The 25,277-nt window shown below is 41.8% G+C and overlaps 1 protein-coding gene across 1 annotated transcript in view; it reads right to left on the bottom strand.

Moving 5' to 3' along the window:
* Nucleotides 1-24,107, bottom strand: part of ALK (ALK receptor tyrosine kinase) — a 690,816-nt gene extending 666,709 nt beyond the window's left edge. The window contains exon 1 of the mRNA XM_055327701.1: nt 23,417-24,107. Coding sequence (XP_055183676.1) covers nt 23,417-24,107 — 691 coding nt within the window. The remainder of the gene's footprint in view (nt 1-23,416) is intronic.
* Between the last annotated feature and the right edge of the window lie 1,170 nt (nt 24,108-25,277).

The raw sequence follows: 25,277 nt of genomic DNA on the forward strand, positions 1-25,277 counted from the left end.
CTTCTGCAGCCACCAACTCTGAAGAAGGCAGAGTGGAAAGACAGGAAGGACCTGGGTCCTTAACTTTGTCCTGTGCCATGAATTATGAATTAACCAACCCTGGAGCCACACGAACTCTCGACCTCTTATTATAGAAGACTGCTTAGCTACTTTCTGTGGAGGCTTCATTACTTGTAGCCAAAAGCATCTTAACTGATCTCAATGAAAATAAATACGATCACAGTACAAATAATGTCTATGACGCACTTGTTGCATGGTGCATGGACTATGATGGCCTTGTGCCACGTGCTATGGTGACTGTCTCATGTCCATCATCTGCGTCATCTTCCCAGCTGGCCTCACTTCCTCACTGATCTGAAATCCTCACAATGAGCAACGCTTCTCTGGAAGGCTGTGCTAACCTGCACTGGCTGACCTGAGAGTGCTCTGTGGGGCATTGGCCCACTCCATTTTCCCAGTCCTGCCCAGATTAATGCGTTTTAGAAAGTATCCACACGTCTACCCTGAGGGTAGGCTGACATCCATTCATGCACGTGTTAGATTCCAGAGCAGGAGGAAAAGGTGAGGTGATTAGCAAGTCTGCATGGAGGACCACCTGAAGGACGTCAGTGGAAACAGGCCTCCAAATAGAGAGTCTGGACCCATGAGGGCTGTGGACTGAGCAGTGGCCACTTAGTATACCGGGCCGGGTTGGCAGGGCCACACATCGTACTGTCCTTGTCTTTCATTCCCAGGAATTTGGGGATTGTTGTCTGCTTCTCTCCTTTCCCCAATCTTTCTCCTTGGCCCATTGTTCTTAAATCTGTACAACAATAGCACACTTTTTTTTTCTTGATTCTAAAGAAATTCCAGTTTAGTCACTTCATCATTATTTTTTCTAGCACCCACTGTGGTGCCTTGTACATAACAGGTACTTCTCTCAAAGTCTGTCCATAATCGAAATGAAAATCAGGAGCTATAATGCAGCCAAACTCTAGTATCCACCTGTCCTTGGCCACGCTCCACAAAAGATCACTTGTAAGTGCATAAAATGCCCTGAAAAATGAAATACTTGGTGCTCTACTGCCTCCTCACCGTGCCTCATCCCTTTAACCCACACACCAAGGGAAAGATGTGAGAAGAGACAGGGGCCTCCCGCAATGATAGACAGTGCAAAGCGTTAGAGAAGGCAGGAAGGAAAGAGGGACAAGGGACAGAAATGACACAGCTGAGGAGGACATGGAGATGAGTGCTCCTGGATTCCCATCTTCCTCCACCGGCTTGTAGAAAATTATAATCAAGTGTCTTTCTTAAAAATAATTTTTCCTTATAATAGGGATGGGAAAGAAGCACAGCTTGGAACAAGCAAGGAATCTTTAGGCTTAGAAGTCTAATCCCAGTTAAGGGAACCAAATCTTATGATCTAGGCAAGCCACATAACCCCCAGAAGTCTCATCTGCGAAACAGATTAAAATACCCATCTTTTGTGGCTGTAAAGGTTAAATGAGAGAATGTCTGTAAAGTGCCTAGCATATAATAAATGTTCAATAAATGTTAGCACCTGCGTCTTAATTCTCCTTCCCCATCGTTACCTCATCTAAAGTCAATCCTGCTACCCTGTGCCAGGTAATTCTTGAGAATGTCTAAGTAAATTGCTGGGGAAATGTTCCCTTTGAAGGAGAGGAAGAAGAGGATGAGACTAAAGAAAATTCAACTTCTGAGAGGCACACCTGCTGTTTGTGCTAACTCAGTTCAAACCACTAATGAAAGCTTGGTGCCAGGAAAAGAGTCCCGGCTTCAAGCCCATCCACCAGCTCTGAAACCCCTACTTCATCTGATCACATTATCTGCCAAGCAGCTCATCTCTTGTTGAGAATCAGTGCTTTACTTAAGAAAAGCTGTAAATCAAACAACGGAGCTGTCCAGGGAACTGAGAATTTAGCTCTTTAAACATTTCCTCCTATAAATATAAATGGTTGCTTTCCTCTAGAGAAAGCTTCTATGCCTCTGATCTCTGAAGGACTGGAGAGAGTGCCAAGAGGATCACTATATCTTCTGGTGAACATTCCCGATCACCTTAATCTCTTCACTGACAATCTTCTGATCTGACAGAAATAGAGGTTATTTTGCCCCCCCACCCCACCCCCAGTTTATGAAGTATTAGGGAGGAGAGAGTGGATCAGAGGGAAGAACAGAACACCAAAATCCCCAGGGAGGTAGACAGGAGGGGGAGAAGGAGAATTACTTTTAATACAGTTGCATAATCCATAATTCAGCAAGCTTTTCATTTCTCTTATCTTCTGAAAAACATGAAATTAAGTTCTAAGCAAAGTGCATAATTTATAAGAAGGCTCTGTGCTGATGATTCCCAAATCCCCATGCCCAGCCCTGACTTCTTACAGGAGTTCTAGTCCCACATTTCCAATCGCCTAGAGGATGTTGCTGCCTGGAGCCAGCTATTATCTCAGCTTCCCATGTGTAAGTAGAACTCCACTCTCCCTCCCCTCCTCAAATCTTTGCTTCCCCAATTCTTCCTTTCTATCAAAGATACTTTAATCTTACTGGTGGAAAGTTCCAGAATAGCTTTGATTCATCCCTCTTCTGCCTCTGACAACAGGGTCTGCAAAGTTTCTCTGCAGTAGTCCTTCTCTCTGCCATCCCACTTTCCAACCCCTCCCCCGCACTCTACCTCACATTACCAACTCTAGTCCCTACATTCTAATCTGAACTTCACACCTCTACCAATGTCATCACCGTAAAATTCTATTATGATCAGACCTGTTGACAACCGCCCATTTCTTCCTACAAGATGATTAAACACTCCTGCATACTCTCCAAGGCCCTCCTGTCACATCCTGATCCCATCCTGCCCATCCAACACAAAACCTCTCCTCCAGAGAAGTGTCAGCAGAGCATGAGATTCATATTAGCTACTCCAGGAAGACAAGTTGGCTTAGTCAAACTGAATTTGGCACCCCTCACTCATGCTCCATGTCTGGAATGCTTTCCTCTCATCCTGATTATCCAAACCCCACTCATCTTCCAGAACCCATCAAGGCTCAGCTCCACCAGGAAGTCCATACTCATGACCCCTACTCAGTGTTCTTTGCCCCAATACACTTAGACTTTAAGCCCGCACCCTTTTTTATTATTTCTATTAGCTAGTGTAATGCTTATAGTGCTTTCAATTTTACAGAGCACTATTCTACATATATAATCTTATTTGATCCTCTCAACAATCCTGTGAGGTTGGATTCATCCTCTATATATCAGCAGGACTCAAGACTGTTTAAATTAAGATCATGAAGCTAATTGATGCTGGTGTCAAGTCTTGAATCCCCAAGTTTTGACTCCAAATCTTGTATTTATGGTCTTCCTTAAAGACTCTAAGTTCTTTAAAGTCAGGAATCACATTTTGTAACTACTGTATTTATAATTTTACAAAGTTCTGAACACACAGGGGTCTCTATGATTATTTGTTAAATGGAGAATTGAAGTGAAGGAAAGAGTCAATGAGCCATTAAGAAGTGAGCAAATGAACTTGTAAGACACACTGTGTTCACCATGGCAGGTGGTTATTAAAGATGGAGAGGGCTGGACCTATATCCATTTTCATATGTCACATTTTTATTCCTCATTTATTCTTTGTTCTTTTCTTCGTTGATTCAGCAAATATTTACTGAGCACCCCGTATGTCCCTCATACTGAGACAAATGAGTCAAGTACTCCCATATCCCAGTATCCTACCCCAACCTAAATCCTACTCAAATAAGATAGAGGAAGTACAGTTTTCATGTACGTAGGTAAGTAAGGAGATAAGAATTTATCTATCTATCTGCCTACCTATCTATTGCCTCTGTCTAAACAATTGGTCCCTGACTAGCTATAATGATTAGAACAGAAAATCAGAACAGAGCATCTTGGGTGAGTTCACTATATAGCCAGAAAAGAACCAAAATAACTTGAGTTTTCCTTTGGAGTAGAAATGAAAATACATGTAATCTTATCATAGTCTCTGAGGCATATTAGTTAGAAGTAAACAGCTCTTGTCATAATCTGCTAGTTACCAAATGTGTAAGAATCAGAGAAGGCTACCATTTCTTTTTACTGCTCTGTGAAATTCTGACTGACCTTGCAACTATTCACAGAAATAGCATCTTCCCAGTAATGCTTCAGCACCAGGCCTGGAAATAGGTTAGAATCACAGAATTTTAACATGAAAGGGAGAGCAGAGATTAGAACTCACTTATTTCATATGACAGAAACTAAGACTCAGAAAGCTTAAGTGATTTTCCCAGGTTCAAACAGGACAACTAGGCATATCCTAAAATGGAAACTTACTCTCACAATTCCAGAAGTCCCTTCCCTCCTTCCATGCCTTAACTGACATTGTCATTGTTCAAACTTCATAGTTAATTATTGAAATAAGGACTTTTCCTGCTATGAAAGTAAAATATCTTATAATGAATATCTTAAGGGTTTAGAAATCATCTTTATGACTTAAAGTTCTTTGACATTAAAAAATAAATAAATAAAAGATTTGCTATTTCCATGTGGAATTCTTAGGCAATACACAATGGGATGACACTGACTTTCTGATGACTTTAGCTGTGATCAAATAGGTTGCTTTAGTCCATAATATGTACAGATTTCTTTCAGTCCCTTCTTTTATTTAATTGTATTTCCTACAAGATAAACTCTAATTTTGAGTGCAGTTAGATTTCAGCAAGGATGACATGGGGAAAAAAATCAGAGAAAGTTACTTTATTAATAAAACAACATAATAATAAAATTGAAGATAATGTATAATATTTTCAATGCTTTAACCATGTGCCAGGTGCTATACTAAACTCTTTTTTTAATTATCTCATTTATTCCTCCTAAGAACCCTATAAAGCAAGTGTTATAATAATCTCCACCTTATAGATGAAGAGGCCAGGAGCAGAAAAATTAAGTTATTGTCTTGCTAACTTAAGATTTTGTAACTATAGTAAGTTCTGAAGCTGGCCACCAAACCAAGAACAAAATCCACATTCTATTTTCTTAACATAATGCAGTGTTGCCTCCTTTCAGAAGTAAATGGGTTAACTAATGTTCACCATTCTTAAAAAAAAAGAAAGAAAGAAAGAAAAAGAAAAGAAAAGAAAGAAAAGAAAAAAAAAAGAAAAACCTTTCAGAGCCTCCACTCTGAAAAGGACACTGCTGCTTCAGATGATAATTGAGTATGAGATTGAGTACAGAATTACACTCCAGGCTGGAGGATTATACTTCTATCAGGATTTACACAGCTGGAGCAAGATAATTCTCCCTCTTTCTGTTTTAACAATAAAATGTCTTTAGTAAAATAGGGTAACTGATACAGGTAAACCTGCATATATAAAATATTTTGTTTTTCACCAAAGGAGAAGTCATGCTGATTGTGGGTCCTTCTCTGGAATGCCACCACACCATATGAAAAACCCAAACATACTTTTGTGTTGCAAAATACTTCTTTGATGTTACCAAAAGTTCTCATTACCTATCAGGGATTGTTTACCACTTCATTCCTTTCTGAATTTTCACATTTTCTGTGGACTGAAATGTAAACATCACTGCTTATACTGGTTCCTTAAAAGTACTTAGTTTTCTCCTCAGTCAGAATCTTCACGAAAATTACACTTAATTCTGAACTACATTTCTTCCCTAAATATTTAAGCACATAAATGATCTCTAGCCATCCTGGCTGTCATTTTAAACTATTTGACATTTATTGTTTTGAAGAGAAAAAAGGTCAGATACATCAAATCTGTATTTGTACTTCTTGACATTATTCTCCAACTAGATTCTTCCAAATTATGGTATTGAGACTGATAGAAAGAGAGAGGGAGAGGGACAGAGAGAGAGAGAGAGAGATGGGGAGGGGGAGAGGATGAGAGAGGGGGAGGAGAGGGAAGGGCAGGGCAGGGGAAAGGAGGGGAGGGAAATAAAAGGAAGGGAAGGAAAATAAAGGAAAATGAAGGGCAGGGGAGAGGAGAGGAAAGGAGAGGAGAGGAGAGGAGAGGAGAGGAGAGGAGAGGAGAGGAGAGGAGAGGAGAGAGGGAAGGAGAAGAGAAGGCAGGCAGAGGAGGTGTGGGAACAAGAGGGGCTGGAACATGAAAGGAAAGACAGGATTTGTGGAATGGAAGGGAATGCATGACATGGTGATCTATTTAGCATGATCTCTAGTCACTCTTCATGGGATGGATGGAGATCATCTGACCCTACTCCTGGGCTCTCCATCCTTTGCCTCTGCCTGGCCCTCTACACATTTGTCTCCTTATCTCAGAGAAGGGAGAAGTTTTCTTTCTCCCTAGTCACTCCTGCCTGTGGTTCTTCCCATTCCTACCTCAAAGCTGCAATAACACAAGTTTTCTCAGTTAAGAACCTCATTGTGCTCCAAGATCAGACCACAGGGATGGAAACTTGGCCTCATTTAAAGTCTACCTCTTTTTTTTTTATGATAGTCACAGAGAGAGAGAGAGAGAGAGAGAGGCAGAGACACAGGCAGAGGGAGAAGCAGGCTCCATGCACCGGGGGCCGGACGTGGGATTCGATCCCGGGTCTCCAGGATCGCGCCCTGGGCCAAAGGCAGGCGCTAAACCGCTGCGCCACCCAGGTATCCCTAAAGTCTACCTCTTAAAAGGAGAGGCATCCAGAGGAAAGAAGCAAGCATGGTGTGTCCTCTGAAACCCAGAGTTTATGAGAAAGAGTGCCACAGGTAGCTAGAAATATTTATTCCTTCACAGTACTCCTCATAGTTTCTTATAGATTTCTGCATTAATCTGCACATTTAATATGCCTGCCTCACCAGTCTGCAAACCCTATGAGGGCAAAGTGTTGGTCTGTTTTGTTCAACATCACCCATGAAGCACCTAGCACAGTGACTTATAAACCAAACTACTCAATAATTATCTGTTGAATTAACAATAAAAAGGAAAAAAAGAGCAAGCAAGAAAGAGGAGGAAAAAGAGAAAGAGGAGGAGATACAGGAAATTATCTAGGGTATGTGGGATAACTGACTTCATATATCTGAAGGGCCTTCATGTTGGAGAATAGATAATACATGGAGGCAGAATGACATACCACAAGCAGGAACAAGAAGACCAAGGGATAACAGATATAGAGTTAAACAGGCTAGGATTCAAATACTGGATCCTTCTCTTACTAGCAATGTGACCATGGCCAGTTACTTAACCTTTCTGAGCCTCAACTTATCTGGAAAATGGGAGTAATACTAAAATCAACCTTACCATGTTAGAGGAAATAGAATGTGTAATACTATTCAGTAGTAGTTACTACTAGTATTAAGTCAGAGAGGAGTAGAATGTAGCCACTATCAAACATTCTTCCAACAGTTCTGTCCTTCAAGTCCGGGGCAGCTTCATAAAATAATGATCCCTACCTCCCCAGAAGTATTTAAAAGGATAAGGTGGCAAAAACTCTATCTTAAGAAGCAGACATGGCCTGGATGGAATGCATCTAAGACTTGTAGCAGAGTCCACACTGTCCAGATTGAGTGGTCCTGCTACACAATTATCCCCTGCCTTACTGTTCCTGAACTTCCTTTCTCTTCAGTGTTTTCCTTCCAGATTTTATGAAAAGTCATCCTTAACACATATTTTCTTCATTCTGCTAAACCTTCTAACATCATTGACATTTCATTCTCTTTGTCTTCTCTTCTTCCTTTCACAAACTGAACAACTACATAAGTACATTTTGCTTCCATTTCTTCAGTACTCCCTCTAAACTTCCTTCTGCCTACACCTGCTCCCCAGAAGGCTCTGGGCCAAACACAAGGCCTTTCCACACCTTCTTTGGAACATCTGTCTCCCTTAGTTTCCATGACACCACAATCCAGTGGCTTCTCTTCCTTCTTATAAGTTCTTTCTAGTAATGCCATTGACTCTATTCCATTGTCAAATTATGAACTTTCCTAAATCCAAGATGTGACGTTCCTTCCTTTCTTCTTCCTCAGGAAAATGCATCTGTTCTCAAGAATTAAACCACCAGACCCATATAAACAGCACCCATATTGCATCTTCCACCTGGACCTCTTACCTGTCCCTACTTATAGAAGTTTCCTATCTTCATGTACATTCCAGGTGACCTGATCTTCAGATGTCCATGAAACTCATCGTGTCAGGCACTTTCCTCCCCAAACCAATGCTCTTCCCAACTGTCTTCTTTTCAGTAATACCACCAGACTGCAGGGTCTCCACGCCAAAACCTTAGACCTTTGACCCTTTCTTCTTGTTCCTCTTATACCTGGGTGTCTTTTGGCCCAGTTCTGAGTCCCTTACTCCTGAGCCAGTGCAATAGCCTTTCAAGGCTCCAATCCAACTATCAGCAATCTGTGTAGTCCAGGATCCTGTAGTCCAGGATCTCAATCCACCACCAAGTAATATTTCTTGAAGAATCTGCAGTCAACACATATTCCCATAGTCAAAAACAAAAAACTTTCTGATTTGTTCAGCATCAAATGTAAATTTCTGGTTCAATAAACCAGCCCTACCTCTAACTCAGATTATCTGACTCAGCACCCAGCCTTTCAACTCCCAGGATTCCTTAGATTTCTCTGTTCTGGCTAGTCCTACTTTGTTACATACACAGACACACACACACAGTGTCTGTGTGTCTGTCTCTCTCTTACTCCCTGTCTCCCTGTCTCTCTCTCACCAATAATTGTTCCTCCTCTGGGTGGTATTTTGTGTTATCACGCTAATTTGTAAGGTCCTTTGCCCTTTTCTTCTAATTCTATACTCTCTCCAAGATGCTGTTTCTCAAATCACCTCCTTCTGGAAGTTTTTATCTAACTCACTTCTAGCACAATCACAAAAGAAAACCATCATTCTTAGTAGATGTCCTGCGACCTGACCCCCTGCCAAAAGGCAGGAAGTTTATTCTTTCTGAAATTCCAGACCTATAATTTTCTGTCTTGGAGGAACTTCACCCCTCCTTCCAGGCACTGAGCAAGTAGAATTATCAGCCTTTCCGGATATGGTTTTTGAGACCTAGAGGAATGGAATGAAGCTATCTCTAATTGCCCTAGCAGGAACTGACATCTCCAAGCCTCCCCTGAACCACTATAACCATTTGCATCCTTTCTTCAGCATCAAGTACTGCCATTCCCTGGAATTATTTATTAGCATTCCTTGTCTGCCTCCTCTCCCCCACCTAGTTTGTGAACTCCTGGGAGAAACACACTTTGCTCCATTCAACTTGGTAAGTGCTCAGTTAAAAAAAAAAAAGTGAACCAATAAATAAGCATTTCTTCAGGCAGAAGTCCAGATTTATAGATACTCATACAGAGGATTCCCCTGTCTAACTTCCATTTGGTGAGCACCTCTCACACAGATCTAGATGGTGTATATGGAGAGAAGCCAACATGGCCATGATCTCAAAGTTCATTTTGTAAGCTTTCAGCCATGATAAAGTAACAAGCCCTTGACTAGCCCTTTTGTAATAAACAACTGTGAAACTGGACAAAATATGTGGGAAAAAAAAAACTGTTCTCATGGGATAATCAGTAGAACAGGAGAGAAGGAAAATAAATGTGGTAGGCCCCAGCCCTGTCCTGATTTTCTCCCTGGAAACAGTTACCACACCCTGACATGGGAAGGAGGGAATAAAAGAAAAATATTGTTGATGGAAACTCTGATTCCAAAAAGGAATGAGGGACTTCCAGTGCAGCATGATGGAGTAAGCCCACTAAATTGTATTTATCCTCCTGCTTACAACCAAGAACTCTGGACAAAATACAATAAAAGAAAGCAGGGGTGGGGGGGACTCTGAAAAATAAATAGAACCAGGAATATTGAGGAAGAGAGTCAAAATCTGGAAGAGCAATTGATATGAAGGTGAGTCTTCTGTTTTTACCTCTTTTCTCTTGCATCTGTGAACTAAATGTGGGCACCCAGCAAAGCTAGGGTGATGGTACCAAGGATGGGTAAAATGCCCACAGAAATCTTTTCTTTTTGGCCACAAGGCCAAAAAAAGAGAACCCTGTGATCCAGAGAGTACAAAGGGAAGTCTCTACTTCTTTGTTTTTTTCCTCCTTTTTTCTCCCTCTCATCTCATGATAGTGAGCTCTCAGCAGAGTCAGCATGTGTGGCAATGTCAGCAGCCACAACTCAGAGAGCCTATTAGAAACCACATCTTTCAGGCCAGGGGATTGGGAAGAGAGGGCACTTCAGGCCAGAGTATCAAGAGAATTCCTGATTTGTTTCTCTTTATTATCTCCCTATTTCCCCCGAGAATAGCCCCTGTTGCACAAATTGTGCATAAGTAATACAGATAGGTAAAATTGAGCTTAAGGAAGAATTCCATAGGGAAGAGACAGAAATATGCTAATTCTGTGAAGAAACTGGCCTAGGGTCCCAGCTCATCTCTGAGCAGCACATGTATGGACAGACTCAAAGCAGCATAATAAAGGCTTTAAGAAAAAAACAGATTTAAAATACACCCAGGTCTCAGATCAAACAACATGATGTTCGATCATGAATATGATGCAAAATCACTCAACATACAAAAGCAAAACAAAACAAATGACCAGTTGTGGTGTTTTTTTTTTTTAATTTAAATTTTGCAATAAATAAATAAATAAATAAATAAATAAGTTTTGCTAGTTACCAAACAGTGCAATATTGGTTTCTGGAGAAGAATGCAGTGATTCATCACTTAATACAACACCCAGTGCTCATCACAAGTGCCCTCCTTAATCCCCATCACCCATCTAGCCCATCACCTGCCCACCTCCCTCCATCTACCCTCAGTTTGTTCTCTATCATTAAGAGTCATTTATGGCTTGTTTCCATCTATCCTTTTTTTCTTTCCCCTTCCCATAAGTTCATCTGTTTTCTTTTTTAAGTTGCACAATGAAGTAAGATCATATGCTATTTGTCTTTCTCTGACTGATTTATTTCACTTAGAATAATACACTCTAAAAAAAAAAGAATAATACACTCTAGCTCCATTCAAGTCATTGCAACTGGCAAGATTTCATTATTTTTGATGGCTGAATAACTATAGAAAGAGCCCAAATGTCATTGGCTGAGAATGGATAAAGAAGATGTGGTATGTATACACAATGGAATATCATTCAGCCATTATTATTATTCAGCCAATTCTTAAAGGTAAATATAATCAACAAATGCTAATAACAAGATGATCCATATGTTAAAATGATCAAAGAGTTTAAGAAGCTATCTGTTGTAACTGTTCCAAGAGGGAAAAGTAAAAATTCTGGAAAATTGATGAAAAGGTGATTCTAAGTAGGGAAATAGAAATTATTTTTAGGAGAACCTGGGTGGCTCAGTTGTTGAGCATCTGCCTTTGGCTCAGGTTATGATTCCAGGGTTCTGGGATCAAGTTCCAGATCAGGCTCCCCACAGGGAGCCTGCTTCTCCCTCTGACTATGTCTCTGCCACTCTCTCTGTGACTCTCATGAATAAATAAATACAATCTTTCAAAAAAATATTTTTTAAAATAGAAAACTTTAACTGAAAAATATATCTAGTAATAATAAAAATTACAGCAAAATGGAAACAGAGGAAGAGTCAGTAAACTCAAAGAAAAAATCTTAGAAACTGTCCATTCTACAGAACAGAGAGATAAATGTTGAAAAAAGAAATCAGCAGAGTCTCAAAAGAATGTGAGACAGTAGCAAAAGATCTAAAAGTTGTGTAACTAGAGTCCCAGAGGAGGGGAGGAAAGTATTACTGCAGAAAAAAAATGAGGAAATAATAGCTGAAAACTCACCAGGTTTCATAAAAGATGTAAACTTACAGATTCAAGAATCTCAACAGACTACAAACAGCATATGGTCAAATAAAACCATTCACAGAGTCATCATAATCAAATAATCAAACTTCTGAAAACGAAAGAAAAAATCTTGAAAACAGCTACATACAGGGAAGAACAATTTAATGGCAGAATGCTTATCAGAAACTATGAGGGACAGAAGAACAGCATTCTTAAAGTGTAAAAAGAAAAGACCTGTCAAGCCACAATTCAGAAATAAAGGTGAAATAAGGACATCTTCAGATAAAGGAAAATTAAGCAAATTTGTTGTCAGCAGAACTGCTCTAAAAGAAATGAAAAAGCAAGTTCTTTAGGTTGAAGGAAAATGACAAAACAGGAGATTGGAACTTCAGAAACCAAGGAAGAGTAAGAAAGTGTTATATATCTGGATAAATATAAAGGACTAGTTTACCCCTCTTAAATTATATAAGTTATATAAAATATGTATAACTGCTAAAAGTTATATATACACATAGTTTATATATATATATATATATATATATATATATATATATATATATCAGAGTTTTAAATTATGTAGATACAGCACATATGAAAACTATAACAAAGAGGGAGGGCAAAGGGACCTATATGGTTATAAGCCTCTATATTTTACTTGAAGTACTAAAATGTCAACTTGAAGTAAACTATGAGAGTTTATATATACATATATATGATGTATAGGAATGTGTATATATATATATATATAGCTTACATATATAACACATATATGTAATCTCTAGAGCAACCATTAAAATAATAATACAGAGATATAGCTGAAAAACTAATACATAAGTTGAAACTGAAATACTAAAAAATACTCAAATAACTCAAAAGATGTCAAGAGAGCAAAAAGAGGAACAAAAACATAGAGACAAACAAGAACAAAAACAAAATGGTAGACATAAATCCAACCATATCAATTATAACATTAAATACAAGTGGCCTAAAAGACCAAGTAAAAGGCAAAGACTATCAGATTAAATGTTTAAAAATCACACAATATCCAATAATATCTTTTCTTGAAGAAACTCACTGTAAATATAAAGATATAGGTTAAAAGTAAGAGGATGGAAAAGATATACCACAGAAGCAATAATCAAAAGAAACCTGAGAGGCTATATTAATAACAATCAAAATAAATTTCAAAATATGAGTATCACCAGGAATAAGAAGACATATTGTACAATAATAAAGGAGTCAAATCATCAAGAAATGAGTCAATCCTAAATGTGTAGGCACCTAATAATAGGGCTTCAAAATACATGAAGTAAAAAAATGATAGAATTGAAAGGAAAAGTAGACAAAACAAAATGTAGAGACATTAGGAGTCCTCTTTTGGTAACAAAAATAGCAAATAGACAAAAATAAGTAAGGGTACCAAAGACCCGAACAACTCTTAACCAAATTGATCTAATTGACATTGATGAACACTACACCAAATAATAGCAGAAAACATGTTCTTTTGAAGTGTGGAACATGGAACATTCAACAAGATACACCATAGTCTGAGGCATAAAACAAACCTTAACAAATTTTAAATAACTCAAATCAAACCCGTGATATGTTCTCAGACTATAGCAGAATTAGACTAGAAATCAAGAAGAGAAAGATATCTGGAAAATCTCCAAATATCGAAAATAAAAGACACATATATAACTATGAGTCAAAAGAACACCAAATGGAAAATTTTAAAATATTTGAATTGAATAGAAAGTAAATTTCATTACAACATAATAAAATTTATATGATGTTACTAAACTGAATTATTAGGGAAAATTTTTCCATTACATACTCACAATAGAAAAAGAAGGTCTCAAATCAATGATATAAGCTTTCACCATAAGAAACTAGAAACAGGAAGAAAATTTAAATCCAAGGCAAACAAAATGAAGGAAAAATAATAAAATAGGAGTAGAAATCAATGAAAATGAAATAAAGATAGCATAGGAAATAAATATCACAAAAAATGTTTTTTGGGGGAAAGAAGTCAATAAAATTGGTAAGCCTCTAGCCAGAATGACCAGGAAGAAAAAAGAGTTGATATAAATTACCAATATCAAGCATGAAAGAGAGGACATCACTACAAACCCTACAGACATAAAAAAATAATAAGGAGAATGTTGTGAACAATTTAACTTTCATTAATTCAGCAATATAGATAAAATGAACCAATTTCCTGATGAATACAAACTGCTAAAGTTGATTCAAAAAGAAATAGATAATCAGAATAATCATATAATTATTATTTTAAAAATATAATTAGTAATTTAAAACTTTCCAGCAATGACCATACCAAGCCAAGATGGCCTCACTGGCAAATTTTACTAAACAAAAATTCATGAAAGAAAAAATTACAATTCTCTTCCAGGAAAAATTGAAGGAGCACTTCACAACTCATTTTATGTACCCAGCATTACCCAAGCCTGTCAGAAACAAGAAAACTACAGACCAATAATCTTCATGAACACAGATGCAGAAATCGGCAACAAGGTATTAGTGAACTGATCCAGCAATACATAAAAAGGATAATACATCATGACCATGTGGGGTTTATCCTGAGAATATGAAACTAATTCAACATTTGAAAATCAAACACTCTGATTCATATTTACACCTAAAAAAGATCATATTATCTCAATAGATGCTCACTGTCAGGGAAGATAGACACCAGGTTACAAGGTTGCTCCAGCAGCCCTACAGACAGGAACTCCTGGAGAAGAAATGAGACCTCCCACCCCTAGCCAGCATCAGCTTGCTAGCCTTTTGTGTAAGGCGCCACATAAGAAGATGTTACAGCTCCAGTCAAGATTTTAGAGGACTGGGACGCCTGGGTGGCTCAGCAGTTAAGCGTCTGCCTTCAGCTCCCAGCGTGTCCTGGGGTCCTGGGATCCAATCCCACCTCGGGCTCCCTGCAGGGAGCCTACTTCTCCCTCTGCCTGTGTCTCTGTCTGTCTCTCTCTGTGTCTCTCATGAATAAATAAGTAAAATCTTAAAAAAAAAAAAAGATTTCAGAGGACTGCATCTTTGGTTGTTACTGATTGCTATCTCATGAGAGACTCCAAGCAAAAAACACCTAGTCAAGCCACTCTCAAATTCCTAACTCACAGGAACTATGAAGGATAAATTGTTATTATTATTTTGAACCACTAATTTTTGAGCTAACTTCCTATGCAATATTAGATAACCAACACTAAATAAAGTATACACTAAAACCACAAGATACTGCCACAAGTTGACAGTATCAAGTATTCTCAAGAATTCCCAGACATTACTGGTGGGAGTATAAAGTGGTATAACTGCTTGTAAAAATAGTTTGTCAATTTCCTATAAAGTTAAACATACATTTACCAAAAAATCCAGCAATTCCAAAATCAATTTAAGAGAACTGACAACATATGTCTACACAACGGCTTATACAGGGACTTCTTGGGACATTAGAAATGTTCTGAATCTTTATCTGGATAGTGATTATATGAAAGCTTCATATGTGAATTATAATCAAGCTATACATGAGATTAAGACATTCAATGAACATCATTGTATTAAAAAATACAATTAAAAATTAAAAAAATAATTCTCTGATGTTGTAATGTGAATTACTATGTCCCACAACCAGAGATTCATTTTCAGGAAAGTTTGGAATTGGGAAAAATTACAATGAAAGGACCTCATTTTGAGAAACCATGGGAAGAGGCCACATAACCACTTTTCAGGACTACTGACCTCTTAAATGAAGCCCAATGCCTACCTCAAAATCTGGGACCTGGCACTACTGCTCCCTAATGCCAAGGATTGGTTGACATTGTGAATTGATAAAGTAGAATCTCAGCACTTTTTATGATCTTGTACACATTTGTTTTTCTACTGACTTACGTATTTCTTTCTGAATAATCCAGACTAGAATCTTTCACGTAGGTTATTTTATATAATGTTCACAGAGACTCCATGAGGTAGTCAGGACAAGTTCTGTATTTCCTCCTTTTAGAATGAAAGTCCCAGAGGTTTGACGAGCTTAAGGAAGTTGTACAAGATGTCAAAGCCAACCAAAGGCCATCATAATAGGATCTAAGTCTTCTAGCTCCTAATCTAGTGTTCCCTCTACCACAGAACACTTCCTTTAATTACATGGTCTGAAAATGTGGAGACCTTCCCGTGCCCACCCTCATGAACCATATTCCAATGAAAATGGAATAAAAGATAAATAAGAAGAAAAACAGAGTCAATGGTTTAATGTTTCCTTTTGACTTCATCTGGCTAGTTGCCTGATTTCCTTTAAGCTTGCTTAGATTTTCTTTGTTTTTGTTTTTAGATCTTCTCTTTAGCCTTTTCCTTACTCCAGGGAGTTCTCACTGCCCACCTCTCCATGTACCTGTTGCTATGTCACCACAAAAGTAGAGTTCAAGAAACAAAGACTCTTAATTAACCAAGTGGTTGGCTATATCTGCCCCAATGGAGCTCTCCTCCTGCCCAGTTCTGGGACTTCCCACATTCTGGAATGCTTATGTTCATCAAGTGAATCTGAGAGAATTTTCCTGGGAAAGGATCCAAGATTGTAACAACCCAGCTAGAAAGCTCGTCACAAAATTTACTGAATAAGAAAAGTTGTTTTGTGAGAAATCTGACTCAGCCAGAAAGGTATTAAGATACCTTGTATCTCCTCCCCACCTCCCCACCAGGAAAACACTCTTTTATACAGCTCCCTTCTCACACCTTGGCCCATGTGAAAAAACCTAGGCCATCACTAGGTTAAGAAACACTGGCCACACCCTTTAAGAAAGAAGATACCCCTAGTGCACCTCTTATCACATAAACTCTGGACCTATAGCCATCCTCACAAAAATGCCCTATTCTCCTCCTACTCCCAGGCAGAAATAATGTCCACATGCATCTTTTGAAAGCAATGGCTCAGCCATGGCTCACAAAAAGAAAAAAAAAACTATAAAATGCTATATGGGTGCTTCACAGCCTCTTTTAGGTTGAGGCACTTTCTGGAGGCAGCCTCCTACTCAAGTCCCTGGGCTATGTGTCTCCATGGAATCTGAAAGGTCTAAATGCTCTTAATGGGCTCATGTCCATGAACCAGTTGGCACCTTCCATCTTTCTCCTGCCTTCCACTCAACAAGGAATGGTGAAGCCAGAAATGTAAGGAAAGGGCACAACTCCAGCTAATTATAACAAATAAATTACCAGATGTCAGTGAACCAGCACCTTTCTCACACAGAGGGGCTTGAACTGCACACATCACTCTCAGTTAAAAAAGATCCACCATCTGAAAACTACTGTTCTGTAATGCTTCTTTTTTCTTCATCATTAAACTTCATACTTTCATAAAGGTAGGGCTTGCTTTAAATGTGTAAAAAGACAAAATAACTGGATTATGAATATGCTGCTTGAATCTTTGAACCAAATCCAAGGTCAAAAGACCTTTGAGGATATAATTGATAGAAATGAAATAAATACCACACCTCAATTCTCCTTATCCACATTTCTGGGTAAGACAATAGGAACTATCTATCACCCTGGTCACTCTCCCCATTTCCACTGGATCCCACTTCTTATCTCAGAAATTAGAAGTTAGTTGCATAGGAGCCCACAATATTACAACTGCTGCTGCCAGGGTCACCACATGTGGCCATACATAAGGAGTGCACAACCCCAGATGGCACCATTTAGATAAACTAAAATGTATATGAAATTCTTGGAGTTATAGAGTATACAACCTGCACAACCAGACACTGGAGTGTTGCTGCTGCCAGGAAAAAATTAATGGTTCATATCGATGGAGCACTTTATTATGTCGGACACTGCGTTACAGATTTACATGTATCTTCTAATTTAATATATATGACATCTTGAGATAAGAACTATTACTATCACTATTTTGCTAATGATGAAACTGGGACTCAAAGATTTTAAGAAAATAAAAGATTTTAGAGAACTTTCTCAAGTTATGGGTATTGAACAACAAGTATTCATTGCATGGGCTTCTGACAAGGATAATGTAAAGCTTTTCATCTATTTAGATGTCTTTGTTATTTATAATCTGCATCTTGGGATGATTCCTTTAGTGAAAAGAGCCATAATTTGAAGGCAAAAAAAAAAAAAAAGTAGTACTAGTCAGTATCTAGCACAGCATCTAGCATCTCATAACCTCTCAATACATACGTGACGTTTCTAGGTGTGCCACTTTTACCTTGAAAAAACGTTATCAGGGCATCTGGTGGCTCAGTTGGTTTAGTATCTGACTTCTGATTTTGGCTCAGGTCATGATTTCACAGGTTGTGGGATCAAGGCCTGCATCAGCCTCCACACTCAGCACGGAATCTGCTTGACATTCTCTCTCCCTCTCTCCTTCTGCCCCTCCCTATTTGTGCTCTCTGTCTCTGTCTCTGTCCCTGTCTCTCTTTCTCTAAAATAAATAAATTTTTAAAAAGAAAAAGAAAAACTTATCAAATAGCTGGCTTCCAGTTACTCCATTTATAAAATAAAACAAATACTTGCCTTCTAAAAGATTGGGGAAAAAATAAATTTGGAAGTTTTTTATAAAGTCCCATTCAACTGTAACAGAATATTAATAATGGTTATAAAGAAAGTCAAAATGTCTTTTATGAATCAGACTGGGCCAGTGCCCACTAAGTGAGGTTATCAGGCAATAATCCTAAGAATGGCAGGGGCTACAACTTCTGCTGACATAACGCTCCCTCTTTTCCTCTCCCGCTCGTAGGCCAGTCACCCTTGTCCTTCAGAAGACACACTTTCTTATAAGAGCATTCATGTTTATTAATGATAACACATTAATCATGCACACATGCACACAAAGCCCTCATGGGCTTTTCTTCTTTTTCTTTGGTAAATTTGTGAAAAGATCAAATGGATTTAGATGAGTTTCATCTCTCTAACAGCCATATATATTCTCAGCATGTCAAAGGGTTTTCAAGTAGCCAGTAGGAATCCACCAAATCCAGAAATGTTCTTATCTTCTCAAGATCCAGGTACCTTCCGCCCCGCCCAATGGCTTGATGAACACACACTAGAGATGCACCTTAGGTGCATAATACCCTATGTGAGCACCTCCTCCCCAGTGGATAGACAGACAACACCCTAGAGAAACACTCAGTGTCAGTTTGGGAGCAGAGATAAATAAACCCAGTAATTTCAAAATATTTTTTTCACTTAGCAATCTTCTTGTAAGCATGTGTCATCCAATTGCAAAGATACATGTGCAATTCTTGTCTTTTCCAACTAGAAACACCAACATCCAAAGTCTCCTGAGGGTTGAATTCTGAAAGATCTGATTCCTGCTGTGGTTCCCCATCCCAGCTCCCCTGCCTGTTGCAGCTTCACAACATTTCCAAATACAAAACTGATTAATTATAAATGCTGTGGCTTATCTGACCCATATCTCACCTGACTCTCTGCTCCCCTGGAATTCCATTCCATAGTCAGAGGAATATCAATTTCAGAAAATAAGGTTTCCCTGATATCTACCCTCAAGTTTCCTTCTGCAAGTCTCATCTTATTACTTCTCTGGGCCACACTATATAACTCTTCTCCTTCATGGCCTCTCCCTCTTCAGAGCTTTGTAGATTGTTACCATGGCTTTCCCTTCATTGCCACTTTGCTCAGCCATATATATTTAATTCTTTTTTTTTTTATAAATTAATTTTTATTGGTGTTCAATTTACCAACATACAGAATAACACCCAGTGCTCATCCCGTCAAGTGTCCCCCTCCGTGCCCGTCACCCATTCACCCCCACCCCCCGCCCTCCTCCCCTTCCACCACCCCTAGTTCATTTCCCAGAGTTAGAAGTCTTTATGTTCTGTGTCCCTTTCTGATATCTCCCACACATTTCTTCTCCCTTCCCTTATATTCCCCTTCACTATTATTCATATTCCCCAAATGAGTGAGAACATACACTGTTTGTCCTTCTCCGATTGGGTTACTTCACTCAGCATAAAATTCTTTTCATCTTTCACCATAAATCGGTCCCTTCAACTCTTAAATCAGCTTTCTGCTCTTCTCTGGACTAGTTCCAACTCTCCCAATTCACCTCCAATAACTGATATCCCTTCTGGGAGCTCAAATTTCTTTTCTATCTTCCTTGGCTCTCTTTGCCCTCTCCAGAAATGAAATCGGAAAGGACTGACAGATATGTGAGGTGAAGGGTCAGGTGGATTAAATTGCATACATCTACTTTAAGTTTCTCAGGCCTCTCCATGGTACATGTAAAATCCCCAGTCATATCCCCCTTTCCTGGAGTGAGGGGGGGGAGGGGGGGTTGGTGCTTAAAGAGAAACAGGTCCTCTTATCCCACAAGTAAATATTACCTGGGGGATGGCAGAAGCAAGATGACAAAACAGGTTACAAGTTGAGGCTGTGACCAATGTGGCAGCCTCCAGGCAGACATCTTTTCTGAGGTTTGGACTATTCCAGAATGGTGCACCAAAATTCACATGGTCCTAGCAATGGTCTTTCTACCTTTCTACCCCTTCTACTCTCCATGAATGAGTGCTGTGGGGAGCTGTCTCAGCCTTTGAAATACTGATCAAAAATACTTTATGAATTCAAAGCAACCCACAAAGAAAAAAACATTAGCATGTCATGCTTTATGAGGGCTCTCAGGCCTCCTCTCATCCTCTCGGATGTCCCAAACCACAAGCAATACAAAGTTACTGCTTTATCCTGAACTGGGTGCTTTTCCATTTCTATCACATCCCTAGTCAGAGTCCTGTTCAGATTCAGGAAGCTATCTTCAGTCTAAAACAAATGGGTTGCTGCAGGCCACTCACCACAGGGGCAACTGGCAGTACACCCTTCCTCTCCTCTACCTTCCTCACAGTTAGCCCTATCAACATGCTTGTGCCCCCTCTAGACCAGGCCACCAGTCATTTGGACAGAAGCAGAGAGAAATTAGGTGAGTTGTGCCTCTTTTCCCTTTGTATATTTGAAGATCTTACAGCACAAAAGAGTTAAATGCCTTTTCTACAACACAAAACTATATAAAAAAGAATAAACCCATTTCCTTAAACACAATAAACAGTAAAATCAATCCAAGTGTAAGAACCTAAGCTTGAATTTTCATACAGAAAAAAAAATGAATGGAGCCACATGATTTATGTTGTCCCAAACATGGCACATGATATAGCAGGGTATGTCCACTCCCTCCATGGGGAGGTCTGCAGTGGAAACCATATCTGAATGAGGCTGAGGGCAATACAGTGGTAAGGGAAGAGACTAGTCCTGCATGGACTAGTCACCTAACTGAAAACAGTATATGCCTCAGAGCCGGAGAGACCAGCCTGTTCCAAGTGTGATCACCACAAGGCCCGAAGTGCTTTTCAATAAGCTGTCTGTCTCTCTGGAGGTCATGGGGAGCTCATCCAGTTACACTTAGTGTCTTATTTGATCCCATCAATAACCATTTGATCCCAATGCTGCTGAAAAATACTTGGCCAAAATCTCTAGCCTTTTAATGACAGAATCCTGGCTCTTTCTGAAAACAGCATTGCTGGATGTGTCAAATGATGCATAAGGCCTTGGTCCAACTGCCAAATGGACTAGGATGCTGAGGGAGGACTTGAGACACTCAGAGCTTCCCTACTGTCAGTAGCAAAGCACCTCTTGAAGTACACTCCTCTCTACACGAAACTCCCCTGCTCAGCAGCTTCGACTCCTTACCTAAGGCTTGAGTGGAGTATATTCTTCAAATGCACTAAGCAGGTGACTCTTCAGAGACACCCACTGATAACTTCATGCAATCTGCCTGTTTATAGTAGGAAAGTTCAGGGTTATAGAAAGGACCCCTTTTATCTGTCACCAACATCTCACAATAGCCGATCTAGACTGCTGGGCCTATGGTCATCAGACAAGAGGTGACAGGAAAGCTCCAGAGATGCTCATAGACATGAAAGGAGAAGAAAATCCACATTTCCAGAGAAGTAATTTTTATATCCATTATAAGTACACGAGGCGCTAAAAGAGAATGTGGCATGTATAAACCACAGAACGTGGGATGACATTAAAGCACAGCTGTTCTTCACAAAAGTATCTGTGGTGAGACAATAGTATTGGTCTCCTATCTCAGTTCACAGAAGGCACCATCAAACTCATCAGACCCCGTCTCTTACTATGAATTCTGCCTCTTAATATAAATTCCAGCACTGAACACGAAAGAGTCGTTCTAGGTGCCAATGCCACCAATGCTAATGCTGAAATATGCATCCAGACTCTGTTTTCCTTGGGGACCCACATACCAGTATGTTTTTTTTTTTTTTGTGCAAAGACTGAAGAACCTCAGCTCCTAAATATCCCTGCTGCAGGAGAGAGAGTACTGGGTGTGTGTGGGAGTATATATGTGTGCTGGGACAAGCACAGCAGATACTTGTAGCTCTACAGTGGGCTCTTTTCAGTGCTTCCCATCCAATTAATACTAGACACTAGTAACCAACAGAGCATAAAAATTTCATTTATTTCTGATGATGAGAATGATAGAAAAGATGCTGGGTTTGCTCAATGGAATTAGTGTAGGCTTTCAAAAGGCACGATTTCTTTTCTGTGCTTTCTCATTCATTTACATTGTACATTTTATTCACTAAGCCTTTCCCCAGTGGTCTTAGGAGAGAAACATCCATTCAAAACCACCTGGTTTTCCAGTCAAAGAACACTATGGAAAGAGTTAGAAGTAAGTGCCTACACACACACCCCCAACTCAGTGAATGGAGAAGAAAATAAGAGTAAATGAAACAGAAACCTCATTTCAGGAGTCTCCAGCAGAGAGATCTGCAGTGAAACAGGCCTGCCAGAGACTGTCATCCAGGACTGCTGCTGCTGCAGACATTCTAGCTAAGAGTTAGAGGGAAGGGGAAGTGGAGGGCAGGAGGAAAAAAGCGAATTCAACTACTGCCTCTCCTGCCTTCACGGAATTTTGGCAACTTTGCTCTCTCTCTTCACATCTCCCTCCTGTCCCATGTTCCTTAGTTCCTCTGGGGCTCTCCCAACAGCATCTAAGAGGAAAAACAAGGGTCTGAGAGCGGATAGCAGACTGGGGTTGGAGAAAGGGGACAAAATGAATTCATGAAGAAGAGGCAACCCCTAGGTAAGCCAATATTTGAAAGGGACAGCTAGGTAGGATTCAACAATAGGAAGAAGAGTTCTACATTCACTGAGAAAGTGTACCACGTTCCTCACCTCTGTGGCGGCCAGGAAGAAGAACTAGGGGAAGGGAAGAGGGACAGCAGTATTGGATCTAGAACTGAGCTTGGAACACGGAAATAATAAGGCCATTTCAACTGTCCCGGAAAGAGGGGGGGGGCATTAGAAGTGCATCCAATTTTGGCTAGGACCTGGTGTAAGCTGGTAGAAGAAAAGGCGTTCTGCCAAGAACAGAAAACTTTTCTCCCAACTTGGTTGCCGGAGGAGAAATAAAACCCTTGGGGAGTGACTGTGTCCAAGAAGAAAATAAAATCTAGTCTAATTGGTAGGGTAGTTTGTGGAAGGAAGAAAGAGCCAAGGACCAGAGGCTGCGGTTTTGGAAACAGGGATTCGTTGATAAGTGGTTGCAAACTGATGTGCCCAAAAATACAAATTCCGCCACACTCAGGCGGGAGCTGCTCACCGGTCCCCAAGATCTGGAAGAGAAGGCGGGGCTGGGAGGCGCGGATCGCCGCGGACAGCCTTCCCTCTCTGCCCACGTCCGAAGCCTTCTTCTCCGGCATCAAGCGGATCCTCAGCCGTCCTTCGCCGTGGCGAATCCACCAGCTGAACAGCTCGCTGAGGTTGAACTGGAGCAGTCCCGCAGTCACCTCCTCGGGCGGGGGCCCGACGCAGCCCTCAAGGATCGCCTCCTCTCCCAGCTCCAGCACCAGCTGCTGGGCGCGTCGGAGCTTGCGGACCGAGCCGCCCTTCAGCACCCTGGTCAGCGTCCGAGCCTGGGCCGGGGCCGGCGAGCTGGCGCCTTCAGCCCAGGAGGCCCGGGGCGGTGGCCCCACCAGCCGAAGCAGCGGGGCGCAGTCGAGGGCCAGGGAGCCGCGCGCCTCCGTCCAGCCAGCCCTGGGCTCCGAGGAGGACGAAGGCGGCAGCAGCAGGTCCCGGGCGTAGACGCGGAAGAGCGAGGGCACGACAAAGTCCACCGCCAGGCTCTTCCTCTGCAGACGTGAGTAGCTGAGCGGCTCCCGAGGCTGCAGAGACGGCCCCGTGGCGGCTGAACCCACGAGCTGGCCGGTCCCGGTCCCGGCCCCGGCCCCAGAGCCCGAGGCTGTCACGGAGAGCCGCAGCAGCAGCAGCCCTAGGAGCCCTGCGGATCCCATCCCGCCACAGAAGGGGTGTTTACACTAGTGTCCCCACTAGCTGGGGTCCAGCCTCGCCCGTCACTCCCCCTCAAATGAGAAGGGTCTCCAAATAGTCCTTAGTCCGGAACGGCTCCTTCCAGCTGATCTCTGGGGTATTGCGCGTGCACTCGATCCTCCCGCTTTCCTCCAACTGCAAGGAGGCAATCAGGAGTCTCAGTACAATGGGGCTGGAAGCCCAGGGGCGTGTCGAGAGACCCTGAGCGCCTGGGGCTCCGCAGCTGGGACTCTGTGCCTCTGGCGCGCGGCGACGAGCCCCGCGCCTCCGTCTGTAGCTCGCTGCGCTCCGGAACCGGAGAAACTACTATGGTTGAAGGGAGGCGGCGGTGGGGGCCCGTCCTCTCCTGCCCCCGCGGTCTGAGCCGTGGTCTGTCCGCTTTCCAGCAGCAGCCTCCAATCCTCCGCAACTTTCCAGCTGGGGACGATGGCTCCAAGCGCTCTGCTGTCCCAGCCCCTTGCTCTGCGCTCCGTTGGGCTCCTGAGCTTCTGTCCCCTGTGGAGGGGAAAGCGGCGGGCAGGGGTTGCTCTCTGGGGCGCCCTCCTGCAACCCTCCGCAGCCGCAAGTCTGCGGATGGACCTGCTCGCTGAACTTCTGGGCTTGAATCGAGCCCCCGCGCTGTGAAGCGGAGGCTCGCGCCGCCGACGTGCCAAGTTTGCAGCGTCCCTGCTCTCCCGCGTCTCGTGTGCTCAGAGTTCTCGGGCACCGAAGCGGCCCCGGCCGCAGCAGCCGAGTGGAAGCATTCCGGGCAAAAGAGCCCCAAATCTCGCTGCCCCCTCCTCACTCACCGGCAGCCGCCCCCCCCCCCCCCGGCTTCAGGTGGCTGGGCAGAGGGCGGCCGAAAGGCGCCTCTGCGCTGTGCGGCCCTCCGGACAGCAGCGCCGGGATGTGCCAGCTGCCTCCTCCGCTGCCGCCCCCGGAGCCGCTGGATCGCATCTGCCTGGGCGCCCGCCACTTGCAGCTGGCGGAGGCGCGAGCTCGCGCGGGGGGCGGGGCCGCGGCGGGGGCGGGGCGGGGGCGGAGCCCCGACGCCAACCCCCCCCGCGCCCCGCCCCGCCCGCACCCGCCAGCCAATGGCGCGGCGAGATAGGCTCCTATGCAAATCTGCAGAGGCCTCGGCATTCATTGAGAAA

Source organism: Nyctereutes procyonoides, unplaced genomic scaffold, assembly GCF_905146905.1.
Source record: "Nyctereutes procyonoides isolate TBG_1078 unplaced genomic scaffold, NYPRO_anot_genome, whole genome shotgun sequence".
Taxonomy (NCBI): Eukaryota; Metazoa; Chordata; class Mammalia; order Carnivora; family Canidae; genus Nyctereutes; species Nyctereutes procyonoides.